The sequence below is a fragment of the Taudactylus pleione genome, unplaced genomic scaffold (assembly GCF_031769625.1).
Source record: "Taudactylus pleione unplaced genomic scaffold, aTauple2 ptg000835l, whole genome shotgun sequence".
Classification (NCBI taxonomy): domain Eukaryota; kingdom Metazoa; phylum Chordata; class Amphibia; order Anura; family Myobatrachidae; genus Taudactylus; species Taudactylus pleione.
This window is the reverse complement of record NW_028285237.1, coordinates 721,595-745,235: the sequence shown is the minus strand read 5'-3', so window position 1 is coordinate 745,235 and position 23,641 is coordinate 721,595. Positions and strand designations below refer to the sequence as shown.

Genomic DNA, 23,641 nt, shown 5'->3' with positions numbered 1-23,641 from the left:
TCTCTGAAGTGGAAAAACTATAAATAATTCACCAAATAAAAATTCATGAAACACACTTTACAGAGAATATTCATCATTCACAACCACCCCTGGCCACGCACACATTGGCTTCTGCCAAAAACAGAAAATGTAACCCCAATTAACCTACCAGTATGTTTTTGGATTGTGGGAAAAACCCCACGCAAAATGGTGATAACAGAATAGTGCTTTAGACAAGAATTGAAGTCATGACCTAGGTTGTGAAACAGTAATGCCAACCACACCACCAAGCTGCTGCCCATATGAACTTATCTCAAACAAGCAATGTGCAGTGATTCACTTCTATACTGGAACAGTGTACTGCTCGTTGTGTGGACTTGATTGAAGCCTTTTGGTAAATAGAGTGCAAGTCATGCTGATGCCTTCATTGCCTGTGGAGGATTGATACTTTGTTTCCATCAGATGAACCTAGTACAACTGTTGCAGTTTACGGTTAAGCAAGTTTGACATAGGAGCTCAGCTTTGTGTTAATCACACAAACTATGGATTACTAATTTATAGATCCCTTAACATGCAAAAGTTGTACAAAGGAAGAAAAGCATTTTCTCTGGAGAAACTTCTCACAATTAATCTAGTTTTCTCCAACTTTACTATAGTTTGTGACAGTAAATGGTGCTCATGTTCTGAGCTACGAGTTGTTTGGTACAATTTATCAAGCAACAAGTAAGCCAATAGTTTTCTCTGGCTAGAAATCTTATGTCTATTTCAGGCTGGCAATAGGCAGTGATTCTGGTTCACATTGAGGGAAACCAGTAAACTAACACTGGTCCCTTGCCATCCAAGACACTGCACTTCCCCCAGTTTCAATTAATCTAATAAAGACAGTGGTAAAATAGTAATTGAAACTGCTATGTAATAGAACTACAGAAAAAAAGTGTTATGGTAAAACTTACCCTTGTTAACTCTTTCTTCAAAGTTCACAAAGGAGACAATGGGGTGGGACTTGGAGGACCTGACACCAATAGCAGCTTTTCAATCTTGGAATACTCCGGTCCTTCCCCCACCCACAGCCTGGGGGCAACAGAGTTTTGTTAACAAGCCCAAGGCAGGAGCAGGATAGGAGAGAAGGAAGATTGGTACACTAAAGAATATCACTAACACAGAGAAGGAAACAATTGACCAAGAGAAGAAACCCATAGAAGCCAGGTGTGTCAGGACGGGTGCCCTGCAGACTTCAAAAGAAAGAAAGTTAAGGGTAAGTTTTACCATAAGTCTCCTTTTCTTCTTCTTCAGGGTCCATAGGGCTCCACAGGGAGACAATGGGGATGTCCCAAAGCAGTTCAAGGGCGGAAACACTCCAGAGCTGAGAGGAAAACCTGGCACCTGAAGGAAACATCCCAAGAGGCAAATGTATCAAGGGCATAGAACCTTAGAAAGGTGTGGACAGAAGACCACGTGGCCTCTTTGCATAGTTGTTCAGCAGAGGCGCTGCGCAAGTAGAGCAGGTCCTTTAGCTGGCGCAGGATGGCCCGTCTGAGTATAGGCCTGTGAGATAGGTTCTGGCCAGATGGTTTCGAAATGACTGTTATATGGATTCCATAAGAAGGGATGGCCAGCTAAGATGAAGAGGGAGTCCAATTTCCTGATGGCACTAGTACGCAGATCTTCAGAGCACGGATCACATCCAAAAGAAACCTCACCAGCCGAGAGGTCTGGTGATCGAAAGGCCGGGACCACAATTTCCTCATAAAAGGTGGCCCTGTCCTGAAGAAAGATTAAAAAAGGGGGAGCAACATGAAAGTGCCCCTAAATCCAAAACCCTACGGGCAGATGCTATAGCCAGAAGAAACAGGCTTTGCAGTGAGCCATTTGACATCCACTGATTCCAGGGGTTCGAATGGAGGTTCCTGAAATGCATGAAAAACCACTGACAAATCCCACAGCACCACAGGAGGGACAAAGGAGGGTTGTATTCGTAGAACACCTCGTAAGAAGGTGTGAACATCCAGTAGAGGAGCAATTCTGCGCTGGATCCAGATGGACAGAGCAGAGACGTGCACTTTCAGAGATGCCAGGCTGAGTCCAAGATCCAATCCAGCCTGAAGAAAGGTAAGTATTCTAGAAACTTTAAAAACTTGAGGGTCATAGTTTCTAGGAGCACACCACTGGAAATATGTATGTCATTCAGTGATAAATACTGGCTGGTTTACGTGCTCTTAGCATGGCCTGGACCACAGAGCTAGAAAATCTCTTAGCCCTTAAGAGGGATGTCTCAAGAGCCAAGCCTTTATAGACAGGTGGGCCAGGTCCAGATGTAGACAGGGACCCTGAGAGACACTGAAGTTCGGAGTACCAATGGCATCTGGGCCGAGCCAGAGCCACCAACAGGACTGTACCCCGTTCCTGTTTGAACTTTCAAAGAACCAGAGGAAGAAGGCATATTGGAGGGAAGAGGTACACCAAATGGAAGGTCCACCTCGCATATAATGCATCCACAAAGACCATGTTTCGAACCCTTATCCTTGCTCCATACACTGGAAGTTTGTGGTTGTGTCATGAGGTCCACATCCAGTAGACCCCATTGTCCGACAGGAGTTGAAAGACTTCTGGATGACCACTCTCCTACATGCACGTCATGACGGCTGAGGAAATCCGCTTCCCAATTGAGCATTCCTGGGATGGAGATGGCATTTAGCCCATGTGATAATGCGGGACACTTCTGCCATTGCTGTCTGACTTAGAGGACCTCCTTAGTGATGAGGTAGGCCACTGCGTGGCATTGTCAGACTGTACTTGTACTTTCCTGCCCTGAAGAATATCCTTTGTCAGAGTGAGAGCTCTGTAGATGGCTTGGAATTCCAGGACGTTGATTGGTAAGACCGCCTTGGAAGGGAGCGCTGGCCGGTCACTGCGCCCCACCCACTGAGGCTTGCGCCCGTGGTGAGGAGTGCCCAGTCTGGGATCCAAAAGTGGGGTCCCTTGTTAAAGTGGGACGTCTGTAGCCACCAGGCTAGGGACAGGCGAACCTCCAGGGAGAGGCCCATCGTCTGAGATATGAGCAGATGGGGCAACCTGTTGCACCTGGAGAGGATCAGGTGTTGTAGGGGCCTGGAGTGAAACTGAGCAAACTTCACCATGTCGAAAGTGGATCCCAGGATCTGCATTGCAGAATGAAATGACACTCTGTGACTAATAGTTTCCGCACCCGGTGTTGGAATACAGAGATTTTGTCTGCTGTTAGGGTCAGAGAATCTTCAAGAGAGACCAGGAGGGCTCCTAGCTGTGCCATTCTTTAAGAAGGTGATAAAAGACTTTTTCCAGTTGATCAGTCAATCGTGCATTTGTTGAAAGGCAATGGTTACCTGTAGATGGCAGTGAAGAATTTCTGGGGAGCTGTCCAACAACAAGAGATCGTCTAAGTGTGGGAGTAGTCTGATCTCTTGTTGACGAAGACAGGCCACCATAACTGCCATGATCTTGGTAAAGACCCGTGGGGTCGTTGAGAGGCCAAACGGTAGGGACTGAAATTGGTAATGTTGCTGTAGTATAGCAAACCAGAGATAGTTAATGAGAAGGCGCTATAGGTACATGTAGGTAAGCATCCTGAATATCCTGAGACACCCTAAAAGCCCCCAGGCTCCATAGCCAGGATAATAGAATAATAGAGCAGAGGGTTTCCATCCGAACCCTGGGCACCCTAATAAACTTGTTCAGAGACCTGAGATTGATAGGCCAATGAGACCCGTTGTGCTTCTGAACCAAGAAAAGGGTAGAATAATAGCCTTTCCCTCGCTGTGAGGAGGGGACTGGAATGATTACTCCTGCAAGCATTAAGGACTGAAAGGCCTTTTGGAGCAGTAGTGCCTTGCTTGGGTCCGATGGAGGTCCTGTGCAAAAGAACTGTGCGGGGGGGGGTTGCCGCCTCAGGAAGGAGAGGGCATATCCGTGGGAGACCACTTCTCTTACCCAGGCGTCTGACGCCAGAATTGGGCAAATTGAAGTCGGCCTCCCACCCTTGGAGGCCCCAGGATGAGGCCCACCCATCAGGCTATGGGCTTGTCCTCAGGTTTGGTAGGTGGAGATCTAGTAGCCCAGGTCTGTTTGGTCCTAGGCTTGGAGGCTCTAGTAGATGCCGGATGCCTTGGAGAAAGGAAGACATCAGAGGCTTCGCATTCTATGCAGAGGGCAGAAACTCAGTCTTGTAAGCTGCCAAGGTAGTTACAATTTTGTCAAATTCTGAGCCAAGCAAGATCTCCCCAGAATAAGGCAGAGACTCTAGTGCCTTGTTAGAGTCCGAATCTGCCTTCCATGAGCGGAGCCAAACAATACAGCGGGTTACTACAGAAGTGGCATATGCCTTGGAAGCTAGGAGAGCCATATCTGCTTCACCCAAATAGGAGGCTGCATCTCTAATGTGAGATATGTAGGACAGCTGTTCCCTCAAAGGATCAGAGGGAAATATAGAATTATGGTATAACATACCTTTTGATAATTTTTTTCTTCGAGGTCCATAGGGTCCACAGGAAATACCTTGGGTATTTTGTTGGATAGCATTCAACGCAAACAGTTAAAGCTTTGGGGCTCCCAGTATGCACTGGTCCTCCTCCCTATATACCCCAGCCACAGGCATTCAAAACGTGACTAAGCCTTGCAGCAAGAGACAAAGTGGAGAGGTACAATGTACACAAGAAACACTCAACATACGAAGAGGAAATCTGTGATATAACGCTTAAGAACAGATCCCATCTGAAGCAGGTGCGTCATGGTGGGTGTCCTGTGGACCTCGAAGAAAAAGAAACAAAAAGTTAGACCATAATTCTATATTTCTTCTTCGGGGTCCATAGGGTCCACAGGAAACACCTTGGGATGTCCTAAAGCAGTTCCCGTAAGGGTGGGGACACTCCTGCAAAGAGGAGAATCAGTCACCCAACGGAAGCATCCTGGGAGGCATACTTATCAAAAGTATGATGCTTAATAATGTATTAACGGAAGACCAAGTGGCTGCCTTACAAAGCTGTTCAGCCGAGGCGCCCTGCCTTACCGGCCACGATGGTCCGACAGACTGAGTGGAATGTGCTGTCACCTTGTTAGGAACAGGGAGAGCAGCCCGTGTATTAGACCTGAGAAATTGTCATACGAAGCCAGCAAGACAAGGTTTGCTCGTTTGCTGGCCAACCTCTTTTGTGAAATCCATATAACACAAAGAGAATCTGATTTCCTTATGGACTTGGGGCCTGATTCAGACTTGGGAATAGAGTGAGATCTCTCTCAACTGATCATCTTGGTGAAACCATGCTGCACTGCAGGTGGGCCAGATTTAAAATGTGCAGAGAGATTTAGATTTGGGAGGAGTATTTCCAAACTGACATGTAGAGTAATAAAGCTGTGCAGTATTTGTGGGCTACATGCAAAAGCAGCCAGTATTTACCCCACATGTAAAAAAAAAATATGTATTTACACCCCTTGCATTGCAATTTGGTTTGTTCAGGTTCATAGTTGAGAGATATCTCACTCTATTCCCAAGTCTGAATCAGGTCCTTGGTTCAATCCACGTTGATACGAGGAGCTCTAACCACATCTAAGGAAGCTTCACCTGTAGACAGGTCTGAAGACTTACAGGCCAGGAATACAATTTCCTAATTTATATGAAAAGGGGGAACACCCTTTGGGAGGTAGCCCGCCTTGGTACGGAGGACAGCTCTATTTTGATGAAACACCAAGTATGGAGAGCGACATGACAAGCTGTAGAGATGGCCAGTAGAAACAAAGTCTTCGCAATCAGCCATCTCCAATCCACCATATCCAAGGGTTCAAAAGGGATGAGTCTGCAGTGCCCTAAGAACCAAAAGACATCCCACGGTGCCACCAGTGGAAGAAATGGAGGTTGTAGCCGCAGAACCCCCTGTAAGAATGTTCTAACATCCGGCAGAGGATCAATCTTGCTCTGGAACTAAACAGTCAAAGCCAAAACTTGGACTCTCAAGATAGCCAGGTGAAGACCCAAGTCTAAACCAGGCTGTAGAAGACCAAGTATTCTTGAAATGACCCCCAAATTCTGTGATAGAGCAAGGAAGCCTGCTTCCGCTCGCATCTAAGCATTGTCTGCATCACAAAAGAGGAAAAAACCTCCAGCCCATTAAGACTGAAGACTCAAGAGCCATACCGTCAAAAGCCAGCAAAGGAAAATCCTGGTATAGGCAGGGACCCTGCCTAAGCAGATCCTGCTGTAGCAGTGGAAAAGGACTGTCTATGAATAGACATGACAGATCGGAGAACAGATGCCTCCTGGCCAGGCAGGGACTATCAGTATCATCCTGCTGCCTTCCCCACAAACCACTGAGGGGGATGCCTCAAGACTGCGATGGCATAACCCTGAGAAACTAGCCCTCGCCCCAGTCCTCTGACAACTGTAGAGAGGAGGGAGATGGGGAGGAAACAGTTATGCCAACCTGAAGTTCACTCTCACCACCAGAGCGTCCACGAAGGCGGCTGAGGGGTCCCTAGTTGTGGTCCCATACCTGGGGACCTTGTGGTTGTGACGTGACTCCCTGAGGTCTACGTCTGGTATCCCCCACCAGGGGTTGAAACACTCAGATGAAAAGCCCATTCTACGGTGTGTATGTCCTGGCGACTTAGGAAGTCCGCTTTCCAGTTGAGGACACCTGGGATAAATATTGCCTAGATTACCGGAAGATGGCCTTCTGCCCACAGCAGAATCCTTGCCACTTCTTGCATGGCTGCGAGACTTCGTCTGCCTCCTTCAGGTAGGCCACTTCTGTCACCTTGTCTGACAGAATCTGGACAGACCTTCCCTGCAGGAGGTACTGCGCCAGTATGAGTGCTTTATGCACTACTCAAAGCTCAAATATATTTATTGGTAGGTGATGTTCCTGGTCCGTCCACCTTCCTTGAAAGGTGTGATGACACGTCACTGCTCCCCATCCTCGCAGACTTGCATCCATGGTGAGAAGTACCTATTTCGGGATCCCTAAAGGACAACCCTGGTCTAGATGAGTCGTTTCCAGCCACCAAGCGAGGGAAAGCCGAACCTTCAGTGAGATGTAAATCATCTGAGCTTCATCCGATGATACTGACCATCCCACTGTGCCAGGATCCACAGCTGTAGGGACCTGGAGTGAAACTGGGCCTAAGCCACCATGTCGAATGTAACTACCATAGGTAGCAACTGCATTGCCAAGTGAACTAACACTGTTTGCTTGCAAAGTAGATTGTGTACACAAGTCTGTAGTGCTACAATCTTGTCCACTGGTAGAAGAATCCTCTGTCCCAAAGAGTCTGGCCGTGCCCCATCTGCTGAGTTGAGGTAAGAAACTACTTTACCCAATTGATTACCCAGCCATGCTCTTGTAAGCAGACAATGGTCAACCATAGATGACATTGTAACCTCTCCTGAGATTGTACCAATAACAGGAGGTCGTCTAGATATGGCAGTATCCAGACTCCTTGTCTGAGATGAGCAGTCATGACTGCCATTATCTTGGTGAATACTCGAGGGGCTGTGGCTAGACCGAAGGGTAGAGCCTAAAATTGGTAATGTTGCTGATCTACCGCCAACCTGAGAAAGGCTTGGTGGGATCCTGCAATCGGGACATAAAAGATGCATATCTGCATGTCCAGGAAGACCATGAAGTCTCCCGGCTCCATCGTCAGCATAACAGATCGTAATGTCTCCATACGGAATCTGGGCACCTTGATGAATCTGCTGAAATTTCAGATTCAGGATAGGTCGGTGTACCCCATTGGGTGTTTCATCAAAAACAAATTTGATTAATAACCCCTTCCCTATTGTGATACAGAAACGGGGACTATGACTCCTCACTTTAGGAGTGCCCCAACAAACTCCCGGTAGGCCGAAGCTCAAAGCGGGTCTGTAGTAAGGTTCGTAACCACAAACCTCTGAGGGGGATGCCTCAGGAATATGATGGCAAACCCCTAAGAGACCAGCTCTCGCACCCAGTCATCTATAGTGATCTGATGCCAGACCTAGATGAACTGTACCAATCGGCCTCCAACCCTGACATCCTCCAGGTGGAGGCCCGCCCCATCAGACAGTAGGCTTACCGTCTGGCTACGGGTGTATCGGTTGTCCAAGATTTCTTGGGCTGCAGTTTCCTGTAGGAATGACTGTCTTTTTTCGTACTTAGGGATTGGACAAAAACAGTTCTCTGCCAGACAAAGATGACGACCTCCTCCTAAAAGGTAGACGTAGATGGCCATTCAGCCCACTTCAGTGTTGCCAATGAAGTCGTATCTGTCATCCAGCCCTAGTCTAAACAGTACCTTCCCTGCCAAAGGCAAAAAAAAGTTTAGCCTTTAGACCCCGTATCCGCCTTCTAAGTCCTTAGCCACAGAGATCTTCGACCTACATTGAGTATGCTGGGACTCTAGAACCCAGGATGCCTGCGTCAACAGCTTCCCCCATATACACAGCTACTTCTCGCCCTTTGACAGAAAAGAGACTTCTGCTCTCTGGTTCTCCCAGAGACCGTGTCTTCCACAGCTTTGGCTTACCAGACTATAGCCGTAGCTGGTCTGGTACTAACCCCAGAAAATAAAAACATTGATCATCAAGTTTTCCATCTGAGACCTCTTTAAAAGAGGATGCTGCAGGAAAGGACAACATAGCGCTCCTGATCTTGTCATATGAGCAGCTATCATAGGGGGAATTTCCCATTTCGTTACACTCTGCTGGTGAAAAAAACAAGAGATATGGTAAGAACTTACCTTTGTTATCTCTGTTTCTACGAAGTCCATAGGGTCCACAGGGTTGACCTTGGGGTATAGCTGGATCTGGATCCACGGGCACCACGCAGTTAAAGCGTTGCTGCTCCCAGGATGCACTTGGGTCCGTCCTCCTCTATACCCCGCCCCCGAGCCACAGGCACCTCAGCTGGTAAGCAGCCAAGGCCGGAGGAGGAGACTAAACAGAGAGAAGGAAGACTGGAACACACAAGAAACCACACTCACAGAAATGGGAGACGGAAAACCGGTGACCAGCCACACAGCCCATTTGAAGCCAGGTGCGTCAGGGTGGGCGCCCTGTGGACCCTATGGACTTCGTAGAAACAGAGATAACAAAGGTAAGTTCTTACCATATCTCTTGTTTTCTACTTCAGGGTCCATAGGGGCTCCACAGGGTTGACCTTGGGGATGTCCCAAAGCAGTTCAAATAAGGGCGGGGACGCTCCTGAGCAGAAAGGAGAATCCTGCGCCCGAAGAAGGCATCCTGAGAGGCAAAGGTGTCAAACGCATAAAACCTCAAAAATGTCTGAATGGAAGACCAAGTGGCTGCCTTGCACAGCTGAACAGCGGAGGCACCACGTCTAGCAGCCCAAGAAGGACCCACAGACCGAGTGTAATGAGCCTTAACAGAGGCCGGAACAGGTAAACGTTCCTGTATATAAGCCTCCCTAATAACAGAACAAAGCCAACGGGCTAACGTTTGTTTGTTGGCAGGCCAACCCCTCTTATGAAAACCAAAGAGGACAAACAAGGAATCGGACTTTCTACGAATTTGTTGATCGGACTGCTTCGGTTAGAGCACGGACAACGTCCAATGAAGCCTCACAAGCTGAAAGATCAGGTGACTGAAAAGCTGGCACCACCAGTTCCTGATTAATGTGGAACTTAGAGACAAACTCTAGGCAAAAACTCTGGACGAGTGCAAAGCACTGCTCTGTCCTGGTGAAAAACTAAGAAGGGGGGACCACAGGAAAGCGCCCCCAACTCAGATACCCTCCTGGCCGAAGCAATTGCCAGGAGAAACACAGTTTTTAGTGTTAACCACTTGAGGTCAATAGACTCAAGAGGTTCAAAAGGAGGTCCCTGCAGGACCCGAAGAACCACCGCCAAGTCCCATGGAGCCACAGGAGGCACAAAGGGAGGTTGAATCCGGAGCACACCTTGGAAAAAGGTGTGAACATCAGGCAAGGTAGCGATCCGTCGTTGGAATCAAACAGACAGAGCCGACACATGAACCTTCAGGGAAGCAAGACGTAAGCCCAGATCAAGACCGGACTGTAGAAATGCCAAAATCCTAGAAACCCTGAACACCTGAGGAACAAAGTTTCTGGACTCACCACTGAAAGTGTGCCACACCCTGTGGTAAATCCGTGCCGAAGCAGGCCTACGCGCCCTCAGCATGGTACAGATGACAGAGGTAGAAAAACCCCGGGACCTTAAGACGGCTGTCTCAAGAGCCACGCCGTCAAAGACAGCCGACCCAGATCCGGGTAAAGGCAGGGCCCCTGAGACAGCAGGTCCCGACGCTGAGGCAGAAGGAACGGGGCGTCTACGGACAAGCTCCTGAGATCGGAGTACCAAGGACGTCTGGGCCACGCTGGAGCCACCAGAAGAAACGTGCCCCCGTCCTGTTTGATTTTTCTGAGCACCCGAGGCAGCAAGGAGATCGGAGGGAACAGGTACGCTAGGTGAAACGTCCATTTCGCAGACAATGCGTCCACTAGGCTTGCGCCTGCATCTCTTGTCCTTGAGCCGTACACGGGCAACTTGCAGTTGTGACGGGAGGCCATCAGGTCCAACTCCGGCAGTCCCCATTTGTCCATGAGAAGTTGAAACACCTCTGGGTGAAGCGACCATTACCCGGGATGCACGTCATGACGGCTGAGGAAGTCCGCCTCCCAATTGAGGACTCCCGGGATGAAGACTGCCGAGATCGCCGGAATGTGGCACTCCGCCCAAGCCCAGATCTGAGACACCTCCGACATCGCAGCTCGACTGCGAGTCCCTCCCTGGTGATTTATGTACGCCACTGTGGTGGCGTTGTCAGATTGCACCTGAACGGCTCTTCCGTGAAGAACGGTGCCTGATGACAGTAGAGCACGGTACACTGCCCGCAAGCTCTAGAACGTTTATGGGAAGGATGGCTTCCTCCGCCGACCAACGGCCCTGAAGAGACAACGAGCCTGTCACTGCCCCCCAGCCCCGGAGACTGGCATCTGTCGTGAGCAGAACCCAGTCCGGGATCCAAAAGGGGCGGCCCTCGATGAGATGAGCTGACTGCAGCCACCACGCCAGAGACCGGCGCACTTCCGGGGACAACACCAGCATCTGGGATCGGATCCGGTGAGGTAACCCGTTCCATTCCGATAGAATCTGCCCCTGCAGGGGCCTGGAATGGAACTGGGCAAATTCCACCATGTCGAATGCCGACACCATGGACCCCAGGACTCTCATTGCCGAATGGACCGACACCCTGCCACTGCTCAGGCAACTGTGTATCCTCAGTTGTAGGGAGGACACCTTTTCCGGAGTCAAGAAAATCCTTTGTTGACAAGAATCCAGAAGTGCTCCCAGATGGACCATCCGTTGAGATGGGACCAGAGAGGACTTTCTCCAATTTATCAACCACCCGTGCGCCTGAAGACAAACAATGGTCAGGTGGAGATGTCGAAGAAGCACCTCCGGGGAGCTTGCCAGCAGCAGAAGATCGTCCAGGTACGGCAACAGTCGAATACCCTGACCCCGAAGGTGGGCAGCCATAACTGCCATCACCTTGGTGAACACCCTTGGTGAGCCGTGGAAAGGCCGAAATGCAACGCCCGAAATTGGTAGTGATGGTTCAGGATAGCAAACCTCAGATACCGCTGATGTGCCGGTGCTATGGGCACATGGAGAAAGGCGTCCTGGATATCGAGGGAGACCATATAATCCCCGGGTTCCATCGCCAGAATGATGGAACGTAACATTTCCATCCTGAACCTGGGAGCTCTGAGGTATCTGTTCAGAGACTTCAAATTCAGGATAGGGCGATGAGAACCATTGGGTTTCGGCACCAGAAACAGAGTAGAATAGTACCCCGTCCTGCGCTGAGACTGCGGAACGGGAACAATGACCCCTGCTTGTAGCAAGGATTCTATAGCTACCTGAATCTGGCCAGCTTTGGTCTTGTCCAGAGAAGGACTCGTGCAGAAAAACTGGTGGGGCGGCCTGAACCGAAAAGACAGGGCGTACCCCTGAGAGACTACTTCTCGAACCCAGGCATCCGTGGTGGTATTGTGCCAACACTGGGTGAATTGGAGAAGTCGGCCTCCCACTCTGGGGTCCCCCAGAGAGAGGCCCGTCCCATCAGGCAGCAGGCTTATCCTCCTGCTTGGAAGAAGGGCGCCGAGCACTCCATGCCTGCTTCTTGGGCTTGGGTGCGGCCTTGGTTGCCGAATGTCTCGGGAAGGACTGGCCCTTGGCCTTACCCTGAACCCGAAAGGACCGAAAGGCAGAGCTCCTCACGAAAGGCAGAGGCCGAAGGGAGGAAAGCCGACTTGGACTTAGCCAAAGTATCCACTATCTTGTCGAAATCCGGACCAAATAGTAAATCACCATTAAAAGGCAAGGCCTCCAGACCCTTTTTTGAATCTGCATCAGCCCTCCAGGACCTCAGCCACAGGGAGCGCCGAGCAGACACCGCTGCAGCCGACACCCTAGAAGTGAGCAGGCTGGCTGGCATCCAAAGACGCTTCCCCGATATAGGAAGCTGCATCCTGCATCTGTCCCACTAACGCTCTCTGGATATCCGGAGCCTCATCAGGAAAGGTGTCCTCCAAGGCATTGGCCCATGTCTCAATGGCTTTAGCCACCCAGGAGATAGCGGCGAGCCACCGCCCCGGAAAGTGAATAAATGGACTTTAAACAAGTCTCCACCTTCCTGTCCGTGGGATCCTTCAAAGAGGAGATAGACGGCAATGGCAGCGTCGCGCTTTTGATCAAGCGGGTAACGTGGGAATCCACCGCCGGCGAAGTCTCCCATTTCCTGCAATGAGCTTCAGGAAAAGGATAGTTCGCCGCCTACCTCTTCTGTGGATGGAACCTCTTACTGGGTAATTTACCAGGCCGCCGCCATGTGATCCGTTAACTGATCAGACAGGGGAAACACAGTTGAAGTCACCTTGGCCTTTTTAAAATTAGGAAACTTTGACCTAGGAGCCGGCGCATCATCCTCAACATGTAGGATAGCCCGCACCGCCCTAACTAAGGCTGGAACATTAATGGAGGACTTAGCATCCACCTCCTGCCCCATGGCGTCAGAGTCAGAGTCCTCATGGATTTCTCCATCATCTGAGGACACTTCCGAGTCCGACAACTGCGCAGCTAGTGAACTCACAACCGGACGTTTAGACGCCCTTGGTGGCACATCACTTTGCAACATTGACTGAAACGCCGAGGATGAGGCCGCCAGACTCTGTACAGAGCTGAAGAGAACATCCACCCAAGGCGGAGGAGCCGTCGGAGCAAAACTCTGCAAAGGCACTACAGACTGACGCGTCAGTGGGGGAGACTGCACATACACAGGCAGTCCCGAGTAAGGACCCACAGTCTGGGCCCCGGGGGGAGACCGCAATATTTGCGGAATACCCGGGGAATGGGGGATGGTGGACTGTGGCAACGCCCTAGAAGGGACCGCTGATGGGACCGATAACCGGTCCGCAATAGACGCCAGCACCTGTGAAAACATCGCCCAAGGAGGGTCCTGTGACACAGGGGGGTTGGAGGGGCCCGGTACCAGCTGGCACCGCCTGCACAGACCATCTTGAGATAAGTCCTCCCCATCAACTCCAGCAGCACAGCGTCTGCAGGAAAATAGCACAGGAGCCACAGAGCGCTCAGTCTCCTCATCAGACATGATACCGTAAATACACAAGAAATACGTATCACCAGAGGAATTACGGTTTTAACACTCACCAGTATGCGACACAACAGCCCAGATATGGTACTGTGTAGCACACAACAGTATGTGACTGACCCCACAAATACGTGATTTATATAAGTGAGGGTATCAGAAAAACGCCCTTCCCTCACACACCTGCGGGCCGTAGGAGAAGGAAAGGGATAGTTATAAGCTGACAGTAAGGAGAATAAGTCACAGAAAGGCAGCACTAGCAATAGTCACATACAATGCAGAAAAGTTAGTACTTACTGCACCTTTCACTACAATCAACCGCCCAGATTCAGTGTCTGGGAGGGCTATAGTGCTGTGTACACTGTCCTTTAGCAGGGGAGAGGTACACAGGGGGACCGATCCACTTGATACCGCCTGGGAGTCTGCGATGCCTGCCAGTGAAGATGGCCGCCGGAGACCTCAGAGGAGGAGTGGCCGAGAGATAAGAGCAGCTCAGCGACGCCAGACTGCTAGTTGAAAGGCGCGCTGAGCTGAGGGGAGGAGCCGCTAGACAGGGAAGGCTGCCTCCCCTGGCTAGCAATTAACCCCCGGGTTGCAGGTCCCGCTACCAGCCTGTTACCCTGGTGGTCTAGCGGACACGCGGGGTATTTCTCTATAGAGGGGGAGCCCGCTAGCGCCTCCGGTCTGTCCCCAGAGACTGGAGGCTTCTGACTGCATATAAAGTATCCGCGGGCCGCCACACGTGGCGACCCGCGGCTTACCTGATCCCCGTCGCGTCCGGCAGCAGTCAAGGGAGTCCCCAGAGCCCGGCTAGTACATGCTCTGGGGTCCCGCCGCGATCCCCAGAGCTGTACTGGCGTCGCGGCGCCAGCGGGGAGAAGGAGCGGCAGTGTGGACGTCCTAAAGGACAGTCTGATGCTGCCACTCTAATAGTGTAAAAAAAGTAGAAAAAAATAAAAAAATTTCTCTTTTAAAATAAAGCTTATGAGCTGCTCCTGCAGCCCCACTGCGACAGGGTGACCCGACTCCGGCCAGGAACCAACTAAAACTGAGGTGCCTGTGGCTCGGGGGCAGGGTATAGAGGACGACGGACCCAAGTGCATCCTGGGAGCAGTGAAAGCTTTAACTGCGTGGTGCCCGTGGATCCAGCTATACCCCAAGGTCAACCCTGTGGACCCCCTATGGACCCTGAAGTAGAAACAATGGATACCGAGAGGTTATATTCCTAACAGCCTGGAATGCTTACCAGGAATCCCATGCATCAGACATGAGATACGCCTGTCACCCAGATTGAAGATAATAATCCTCAGTCCCCTTCTGCTGTCTAAGGACTAAATCCCTAGATATCAGTAAAAAACCTTCTCTTCCTCCATACCGAGGACAGTCTCCTTTAAGGACTGATTGTCTTCTTTCACTAAGACATACCAAGAACTAGTATCAGAGCCTAATGAGGAGCAAGAGTCAGACTCTAAAGGCCATGGGTGACGAACACCTCTCTTATGCCCCTGCTATCCAGCTACTGATCTACCTGCCTGCGGAGAGGCTGTAGACAGTGGCATACTCCGATTTAGAGTGAGCAGAAAAAATAAAGCCAACAGGAATTCATGGGGGCATATACATACATAGGACACAACAAATGCTGTGAACACTTCGCAGCATGATGCACTGCAGCCGGAGCCCATGCTTTCAGTGGCTTTTGTCCACTAAATGCGACAAAAATCTGCACCAAATGGCCACACAGGTGGCTCTAGTGCACTAGAGATATAAGGTAGCTGTTACAACAGTACCACACAATCCTCCTAGTTAACAACCTGCTCAGATAAGCCTGCAGCACAGGACTTGCATGCTCTTAGTGCATCCTTCTTACCTGTACCTATAGACATGACGTATAAATGGTAAAAAGGCCCACAGTATAAATGCAAAATGTGACTTTGTATCAATGAGAGTAACACAATGATAGCTATACCAGACAGTTTGAAAAAAACACAGTGTACAAACAGCATCAGCTAGCATACAGTCACATACAATGCAGAAATACGCATAATTGCTAAAGCAATCTGTGCTCTGATCAACTATCCAGCCCCAGCAAGGTGATGGTAGGATATAGAGCACACTATATGCTAAGGGATATAGGGAGACAGACACGTCCTCAGAGATCAGTTCAGCAGTGCACGGAACAAACGCTGAACTGCGAGTGTCTCCCCACGAAGTGGTCAATTATACCAGCCTTCGGCGTTTCACCTGAAGTCTGGGGGGAAGAGAGGCTGGGGGAGCATCTATCTCCCCATGGCTGCGATTTTTGACGGCCGGGTACACTGCACTACAAAGTGGCAAGACGTGGACTAGTGCGTCCTACCACCCGCCCCCGGCAACACAATATGGCCCCAGCCACCTAGTGAGGAGTCGGCCTGCACACGCAGCCTACTTCTGATGCGTCTCAACACCAGAGGTAAGGGACCATTAAGCGCCTGATTCCCCGAGAAGAACCGCTTACCTGACATCTCAGTTTCCCCAACCTGGTCCCGCCTCAATAAAAAAGCCACTAGCTAGGCCATGCTGAGGCCGGCCGAATACCCAGTGGCACAAGGCAGATTGCTGGTGTATCGGCAGAGGTAGTAGGAGTCACGGTGCAGGTGTCTTTTAACACGACGCCTGGTACACTAAACACTGCAGTCAAAAAATAACAAGGTAAATCAAAATAAAAAGCCTAGGACTGCCAGAGCAGTCCAATTGTTATAACAGGTGCATCTTGCCGCACCAAACGAAACAACCGAATGCCTGGGGGCGGGGTATATAGGGAGGAGGACCAGTGCATTCTGGGAGCCCAAAGCTTTAACTGTTGGGTATGTAGTTGGATAGCTTCCAATGCACCAAAGGTATTTCCTGTGGACCCTATGGTACCCGAAGAAGAAAAGTCTCTTCTAGGGTCTCTGCCCAACGCTCAATGGCTTTTGTCACCCAGGCCGTAGCCCTAGCAGGACAAGTAACAGCTCCTGTAAGAGTATAGAGATTTTAGACAAACAGCCATCCTATCCGTAGTCTCCTTCAAGGAGGTTGCAGTACGTATAGGTAAGGTAGCATTCTTGACCAGACGTGTCACGTGGGAATCCACTGCTGGGGGAACTTTCCATTTAGTGCAATCAGTAGCGGGAAGAGGGTAAACATTAAACATTTAGGAAGCTGAAATCTTTTACTGGGCTTATTCCATGCCTCACTCATATGATCAGATGGCTGATCAGAGTTAGGAAACTCTGGTAAAACTACCCTTTGTCACTTAAATACTGTCTCATTTGCCTTAGGAGCAGGTTATGTCTCTTCCATTTGAAGAATAGATTTTACAGCTCTCACAAGTGCAGGTATAGTTAGAGGAGGGTTTCTCGTCTTCTGAGGGAGAGTCAGAGTGAGATAGGTCTGCGTCTGCCTCCCCAGATGATAAATCAGAATCTGATAGCTGGGTGGACTGGGAAAAGAACACAGCACACTTAGGTTTACTAGGTAAGGGTCTCTCCTTTTGTAACATTTGTTGAAAGGCTGTAGAGTTATCCGCCAGACTCCGCACTGAGGTAGAAAGTAGGTCTACCCATGGGGGAGACAAAGGAGTTTCAGGGAGTACCTGCTGTGGCCATCCCATAGGGGGAGCCAACACAGGGACAGTTAGGTGGTCCTGTGGCCAGCACCTGTGTAAAAGAAGCCCAGGGTGGGTCCTGAGGAGAGGACACCAGGGCTGATGGGCCCAGGGCAGCATAACAAGATGCATAAAGACCATCCTGAATGAGGTCCTCTGAATCAAAGCTTGCTGAGCAGGACTTAGAAGACACCAGAGTGGGAGCAGCAGGTTGTTTGTTATTCTTGCCTCTGCCAGACATAGCTGCAAGAATAATGCAACAAAATCTGACAGTGCAGTGAGCAACTCAGATGCATGTGCAATATGGCACAGTGTAGGGTTATAGAATAATAAAGGGGAAGGTATAAGCTGACAGTAATAAGGACAAAAGAAAACATACAGCAGCAACATACAATATAAATGCAGTGGGCAGTAAAATCAACTACACAGACCGCAGTGGCTGGTAGGATATAGTGCTGTATAAACCTGGCCCTTGGGAGAAGTATAGGAGACTACCCAGCATTCCCAAAGATCCTAACGCAGAAAACGGCTGCCGTGAGTCAGAGGGGGCGAAGGGTGAGGGCAGAGCAGCAAGACCGCAGTGAAATGGCCCAAGCTGGGGGAGGTTCTGCAGGGAGAGAGCCTTCTCCCCTATGCTGAGATTAAGCCACCGGGTCCCCTGGCCTTAAATTGTGCACTGTGCCAGTGCTTGTATTGCCCTGGTGGTCTAGTGGAGTCCCGGGCGAACCGCTGTCCACATCAGCGCCTCCAGTCTGTCTCCCAAGACCAGAGGCAAGAATGCGCATTAGACGCGGGTCCCGCAAGCCTTACCTGTCCCCTTGAGCCCGGCTGAGGTTTGGGGAGCCTTGCTAGCTAGGTCCCCCCTCAGAGCCCCACTGGGAGTACCTAGCAGAGGGCTGGTGTCACGGCACCACAGAGGGGTAATGGAGCAGCAGTGCAGATGTCGAAAGGACTGTCTTGTGCTGCTGCTCAGCAGTAAAATAAATGAAAATAAAATCATAAAAATAAGATTGGGCTGCTTAATAGCAGCCCCACTGTTAAAACAGTGAACCAGCTCGTGCCGGACACCAACGAAACAGTTGCCCTCAGGCTGTAAGCGGGGTATAGGGGGAAGTAGCGGAGCATCATGGGATTGAAAAGCTTTGCTGTTGGTGTCCAGCCCTCCAAGTTCCACCTACACCCCATTGTCTCTCCTGTGGACCCTGAAGAAATATAAATAACTGGCCCATTAGTGCAAATATTTCACTAGTAAAAAAAAATAATAAAGTGTTTTCAGGATGTTCCACAAGCCTCCTGTGGCCGTGGGAGCTAGACCAGTGGTTCTCAAACGCTGTCCTCAAGATCCCAGGCAGCTCACATTTTGAAGGTCAGAGCCTCCCCTGTCATACTCCTGAGATTGGATATAAAATTATTAGAATACAAAGAAGACATTATTTATAAACATCTTCTTTGTTTATTATAATCATTTTCATAGTTAACACTCACCAGCTTTGTGGAGCTCCCTGGGACTGCAGGGAGAGAAGTCAGAAACAGCTCAGCCTCGCTTCTGTATGGTCAGACACTGCTTGCAGAGCTGAGGGCGGGGCCACACCACAGTAAGCTGCACAGAAAGAGCTAATAGAGGCATGCCTCGGAGTATGGGGGAGGGGCGTGTCTTGAGCACTGATGGACACATTGGATGTGTCATGTGACCAGGAAGTGCTTAGAGACCAAAGCTGAGTCAGGAGCAGAGAAGACATAGATGCAGGTAGGAGAATCAATGGAGACTGAGGCTTAAGTGTAGTGAGGGGAGAGTAGGGGGTGAGAGGCTCCCAGCACTCTGACCCATCTCCAAGTGTAACTCCCCAGCCATTGACCTCACCACACGTCACTAATTCATTACTCACTGACCTATTTTAAAAGATCCACAGGTGGAGAGAATTATTTCACTTGTGATTCTGTGACCTGGAAAACACGCTGTTTAGGGTCCTGAGGACAGAGTTTGAGAACCTGTGGGCTAGACAGCAAATATGGACAACACCTCCACTCTTATAAACCCACACTTGAGTAAATATACCCCTAAGTGTTTTAGTAATTTACTTTATTTTGCTATATAATTGGAAATCCATTACAGCATAGTAAACAATGGGGAGCATCTGTTTCCACACATGCTTATTAAAAATAACTGGAAGGAGCCAGAGAGGCGGCTCTGGCTGAGAGGATAAAACAATTTTAGCACTCAGCAGGAGGATTTTTGTCACACACTACCAGACTGCAGCTCAATGATAAATTGCAGAGGAACAGGATTTTCGACAGTAAACGTGAAATCAGAAGAATGTTTAATATTGAGGAACCCTTGAACCTGCTTTACCAGAAATACCTATTTAAATCAGGCCAGAGATCATTCCACTAATTGTATTTTAAGTGAATATACCAGGGATCACCTAGACTAGCGTTATTTTATTTCATGTAGCCATGGGCAAATAATTGCTTGTCAACTGTGTAATATACATGGAAATGCCAGTCACAGGATAGCAGTATGTAAAGGTAATGGGAGGTGGCATCACTGTACTGTGACATCTTGGATATGCCCAGACCTGCATCAGTTGTAATCTGAAAAACACATTAGTTAGTATGAACGCCGGCTAGGCTGCTCATGGCAAGGCAACGTGAATCATTGGAGTTTGAAAGGGGCATGATGGTGGGTGCCCAACGGATGGGACATTCCATATCTTAAGTGAAGACATTTAATATTTCTCGATCTATGGTGTCACATGTGTACCGGGAATACCTCATGGAAGGCATTACCACCCCCTGCGGACAGCGCAGTGGTCGACGACAGGTGCTTAATAATCGTGACGAGTGGGATCTAGCCAGAATTGTCCTTGTAACAGAAGCGATACTGGACTTAAACTGTCAACAAGCCACTGTGTGAGCTGGTGGTGGTTCCATAATGGTGTGGTATGTGTTCACATCGCTGGTCTGTCTGAATGAGTCATTGACCAGTAACCGGTAGCATTGCTTGACGACCATTTCCAACTCTTTATGGACTTTATGTACCCCCACAATCCTAGGATATTCCAGCAGGATAATGCACCATGTCATCAGTTCAAAGTTGTCTGGTTCGAGGAGCATTCTAGAGAGATAGACTAATGGTGTGGCCACCACGTTCGGCTGACATGAACCCAATCGAGCATTTATGGGAGAAGATGGAGATGTCTAGTCACACCCAAGGTCCTGCACCTACAAATATCAGGAAGCTGTGGAAACTATGCAGACGCCATGGGTCAACATCTCGCCAGAGGTCTTCCGTCCTCTTGTGGAATCGATGCTATGTTAAGTTGCTGCACTTTGCCAGGCTAGAGGGGTCCTACACAATGCTAGGCATCTATTCCATGACTTTTGGCACTTCAGTGTATATTCCTCCTACATGTGTTATAATTAATAAAGACCAATAAAAGATGAAGTATGGTTAAAAAATAATAAATGTTATTACACATGTAAACTATTCTGCATACTGTAAATTTACACACTTTAAAGTTAAATATATGGACATCAACTCTAAACATTAAACTTAAGAGTGCAGACTTAGAAGATAAAGACAACTACTTGGTTTTCTACTGTAATGCACTTTAATGATTGGGTTGCAATGATGAAGAAAAAGTAAAGCTGTATTACTGACTAGTATTTTTTACTTTATCTTAAATAAGATGCAATGAAACGTGATGCAAATCAATGACTTTTGTAATTCTACGAAAAAAATTAACGGGTCATTTTAAAAGTGACATTTAGGCACGTTCTGTACAAAATCTTACAATTATTTTTCAAAACAAACAAAGATGAACACAAATTTTGCTTTTTGACCTTGCAGATGGTTGAAAAATAGGTTCATGTTAAAATAAAATAATCCACGTCAGAATTGTGACTGATGCAGAAACCGCTGAATGATGGACAAGTCATTAGTCATGTGGCACAGCTCTCTAACCTCGCTTTAAGAGAAAGGGGCAGATGCAGAGACACTCATTCGTGTACACAACTTAAAGCAGGTCTAAAATACAGGCACGATACACTGCTGGGCAAAATAGCCAAACAGTGGTCAATAATTAAGATTTTACATTTTTTTTTTTTTTTTTCATAGAAAATCAGCACCAACACTTCATGTGCGAGTTAGGAAAATATCATTAGAAAAAGGAAAAGCTTTACAATTCTGCCCATCTCTTGGTACTGGGCAAAGAGGAAATTACTGTTGTGTAAATACTGCAAGTGTTCCGGACACATTATTCGCAATTGTATTCAACTGTCCTTGTCACATAATTTAAAAAAGTAAAAAAAAATATTGCATAGATCACATTTGGATAGAAAGATAAAACAGGATAGTCTACTTACCTACATAGGCAATTTGGAAAAGATAAAGATTTCTTAAATACATTGCTTAACGGCAACAGTGCCAGCAAATGTCTAGTAAGAGTGAAGATGGAACAGGCTACAGCACCACTGACACAGCGTTACAACAACACTACCATAAAAGGAAAAACGGCAATGGTTCCGATTGGGATGAGCCGCCATTAATTAACCCCTCTGCTGCCAGAGTAGCCAATCATCTGTTGATTACAGTGACTCTCACAATTAAAATAGAAGGTGGTGCACAACAGGGACAATTCACCTGCATAATACTGACAACCACTGTATCCGAAACATTCGGCACAGGTAGTCTAGTTTTCTGGGGCCTATTCCAACAAAAACAAGGGAATTTCTGCTGCTCACACAAGTGTAGCAGGAATACATATATAAAAATTCATTACTCTCTGCAAGGAATTTAATCTTGACCTGATAACTTAAATCCCTAAGCTCCAAGGAGGAAGGAACCCATAAAAATAAACACTGCTTGCAAACTACTTCAGTAGATACAGTAACACCAACTGTATGTCAGTGTAATAGAGCCACTTAGGAAGTGGCAGAATTGCTGATTAAAGTAATAGAAAACTATTCAAGTAGTGAATTACCCGGACTGCCTTCTTTTACAGTGGCAAACTCCTTGACTGTTTATTTCTAATATTAACAAATCTTATGCAAGGACAAAATTAGAAATCCTAACATGCCTAGGTAACTCAAGCACCATTGTTAACACTATAGATTAATTTATGAAAATAATACACTGAGACCATTGCTTCTATACCCATCACTGAAAGTTGTAAGCTAGACACTTGTCAACTGTAGTATCATGCAGGGAATATCCTATATTGCCACTATACAGGGAACTTCTAATAAATCTGCATTTTCTACATCAAATAGCCAATAGGAATTGGAAAGAGGCACTGAAACGTCAAGAGCTGCACGACATAACAGTGTTGGCATATCTAGCAGCGAGGGATTAAACAGCACACACTATGTACAAAACCCACATTACACACACAAACATTAATGCTTGATTAGGAATACTGTAAACCACACCATTCTCAGAAATGTGCACTGCTGCAGATATTTGGTTAAAAGCAATGTTCCCACTGTCAACGGTTGTGAAACAAATGCATTCAGAACAGACCTTTATCTTCTCTCTGTTCCACCATCCCTTTACTGCCATGGGTGTTGCAGGCATTTTGGCAGTAAAAGGGGGTGAACAATAATAAGTTATCACTTCAAGGAACCTGAATAATAATATTAAAAAAAAAAAAAAAAAAAAAAAAGTTAGAGGATGAAGTTGTCCAGCACAGCGGTCAGGAGGCAGTTGCTCCATCCCACTCCACAAGATACTGCACCTTCCCGTCAAGTGTGACTCGACGAGCTAAAACGCGGTATTTCTCACCACAAGCTATTCTCCCGGCTGCACCAAAGTAATTGGTAATGGAATTCTTCAGATGATGCAGTTGTAAGTCATGATCATTTTTAACAAGATCTGTATTGAGTCCAGCAAGCTGAGAATCCTCTTTGCTGTCATCATTCCTTCCTATGTCAGAGTTGTGAGCTTGGAGAGCTTTTCGAGGATGACGGCCTCTCTTCCTAGGTGGTGGTACAGCGGTAGACCAGGACCTCCCTGTGCGTGTCACTCTTCTGATATCTGACTGAGGACTAAGCACAAAACATACAAAATAACTAAAACAAATGCTACACATAGCAGTACTAACATCTCTGGGCAAATATGGGGGCAATTCAATTAGATTTGATGTAGAGGTACTGCCGGCATTCGAAAGTGTGTAACGGCACCTCTACATTGTGCATTTTCCCTTGTAGCCCCATAGGGGTGTGTAGGAAAATGCACAATGTTAGCCTACTGTACAAAAGCGGAACACTGCGGCAGAATATGAGATTTCACATTGCATCTACTTGAATGGACACCTGCAAGTCAAGCTGGGTACCCAGCGACGGTACTATACATCACGCCCTCCGTACACACTACACGATGCAGT

General features: G+C 48.2%; 1 protein-coding gene across 2 annotated transcripts in view; it reads right to left on the bottom strand.

The window, feature by feature from the left end:
• Nucleotides 1–20,771: 20,771 nt before the first annotated feature.
• The window catches only part of MTF2 (metal response element binding transcription factor 2), a 103,869-nt gene continuing 100,999 nt past the window's right edge, over nucleotides 20,772–23,641 (bottom strand). For both annotated transcript variants that reach the window (XM_088458466.1, XM_088458467.1), the window contains one exon: nucleotides 20,772–23,303. In XM_088458466.1, coding sequence (XP_088314592.1) covers nucleotides 22,952–23,303 — 352 coding nt within the window. In that variant the 3' untranslated portion in view covers nucleotides 20,772–22,951. The remainder of the gene's footprint in view (nucleotides 23,304–23,641) is intronic.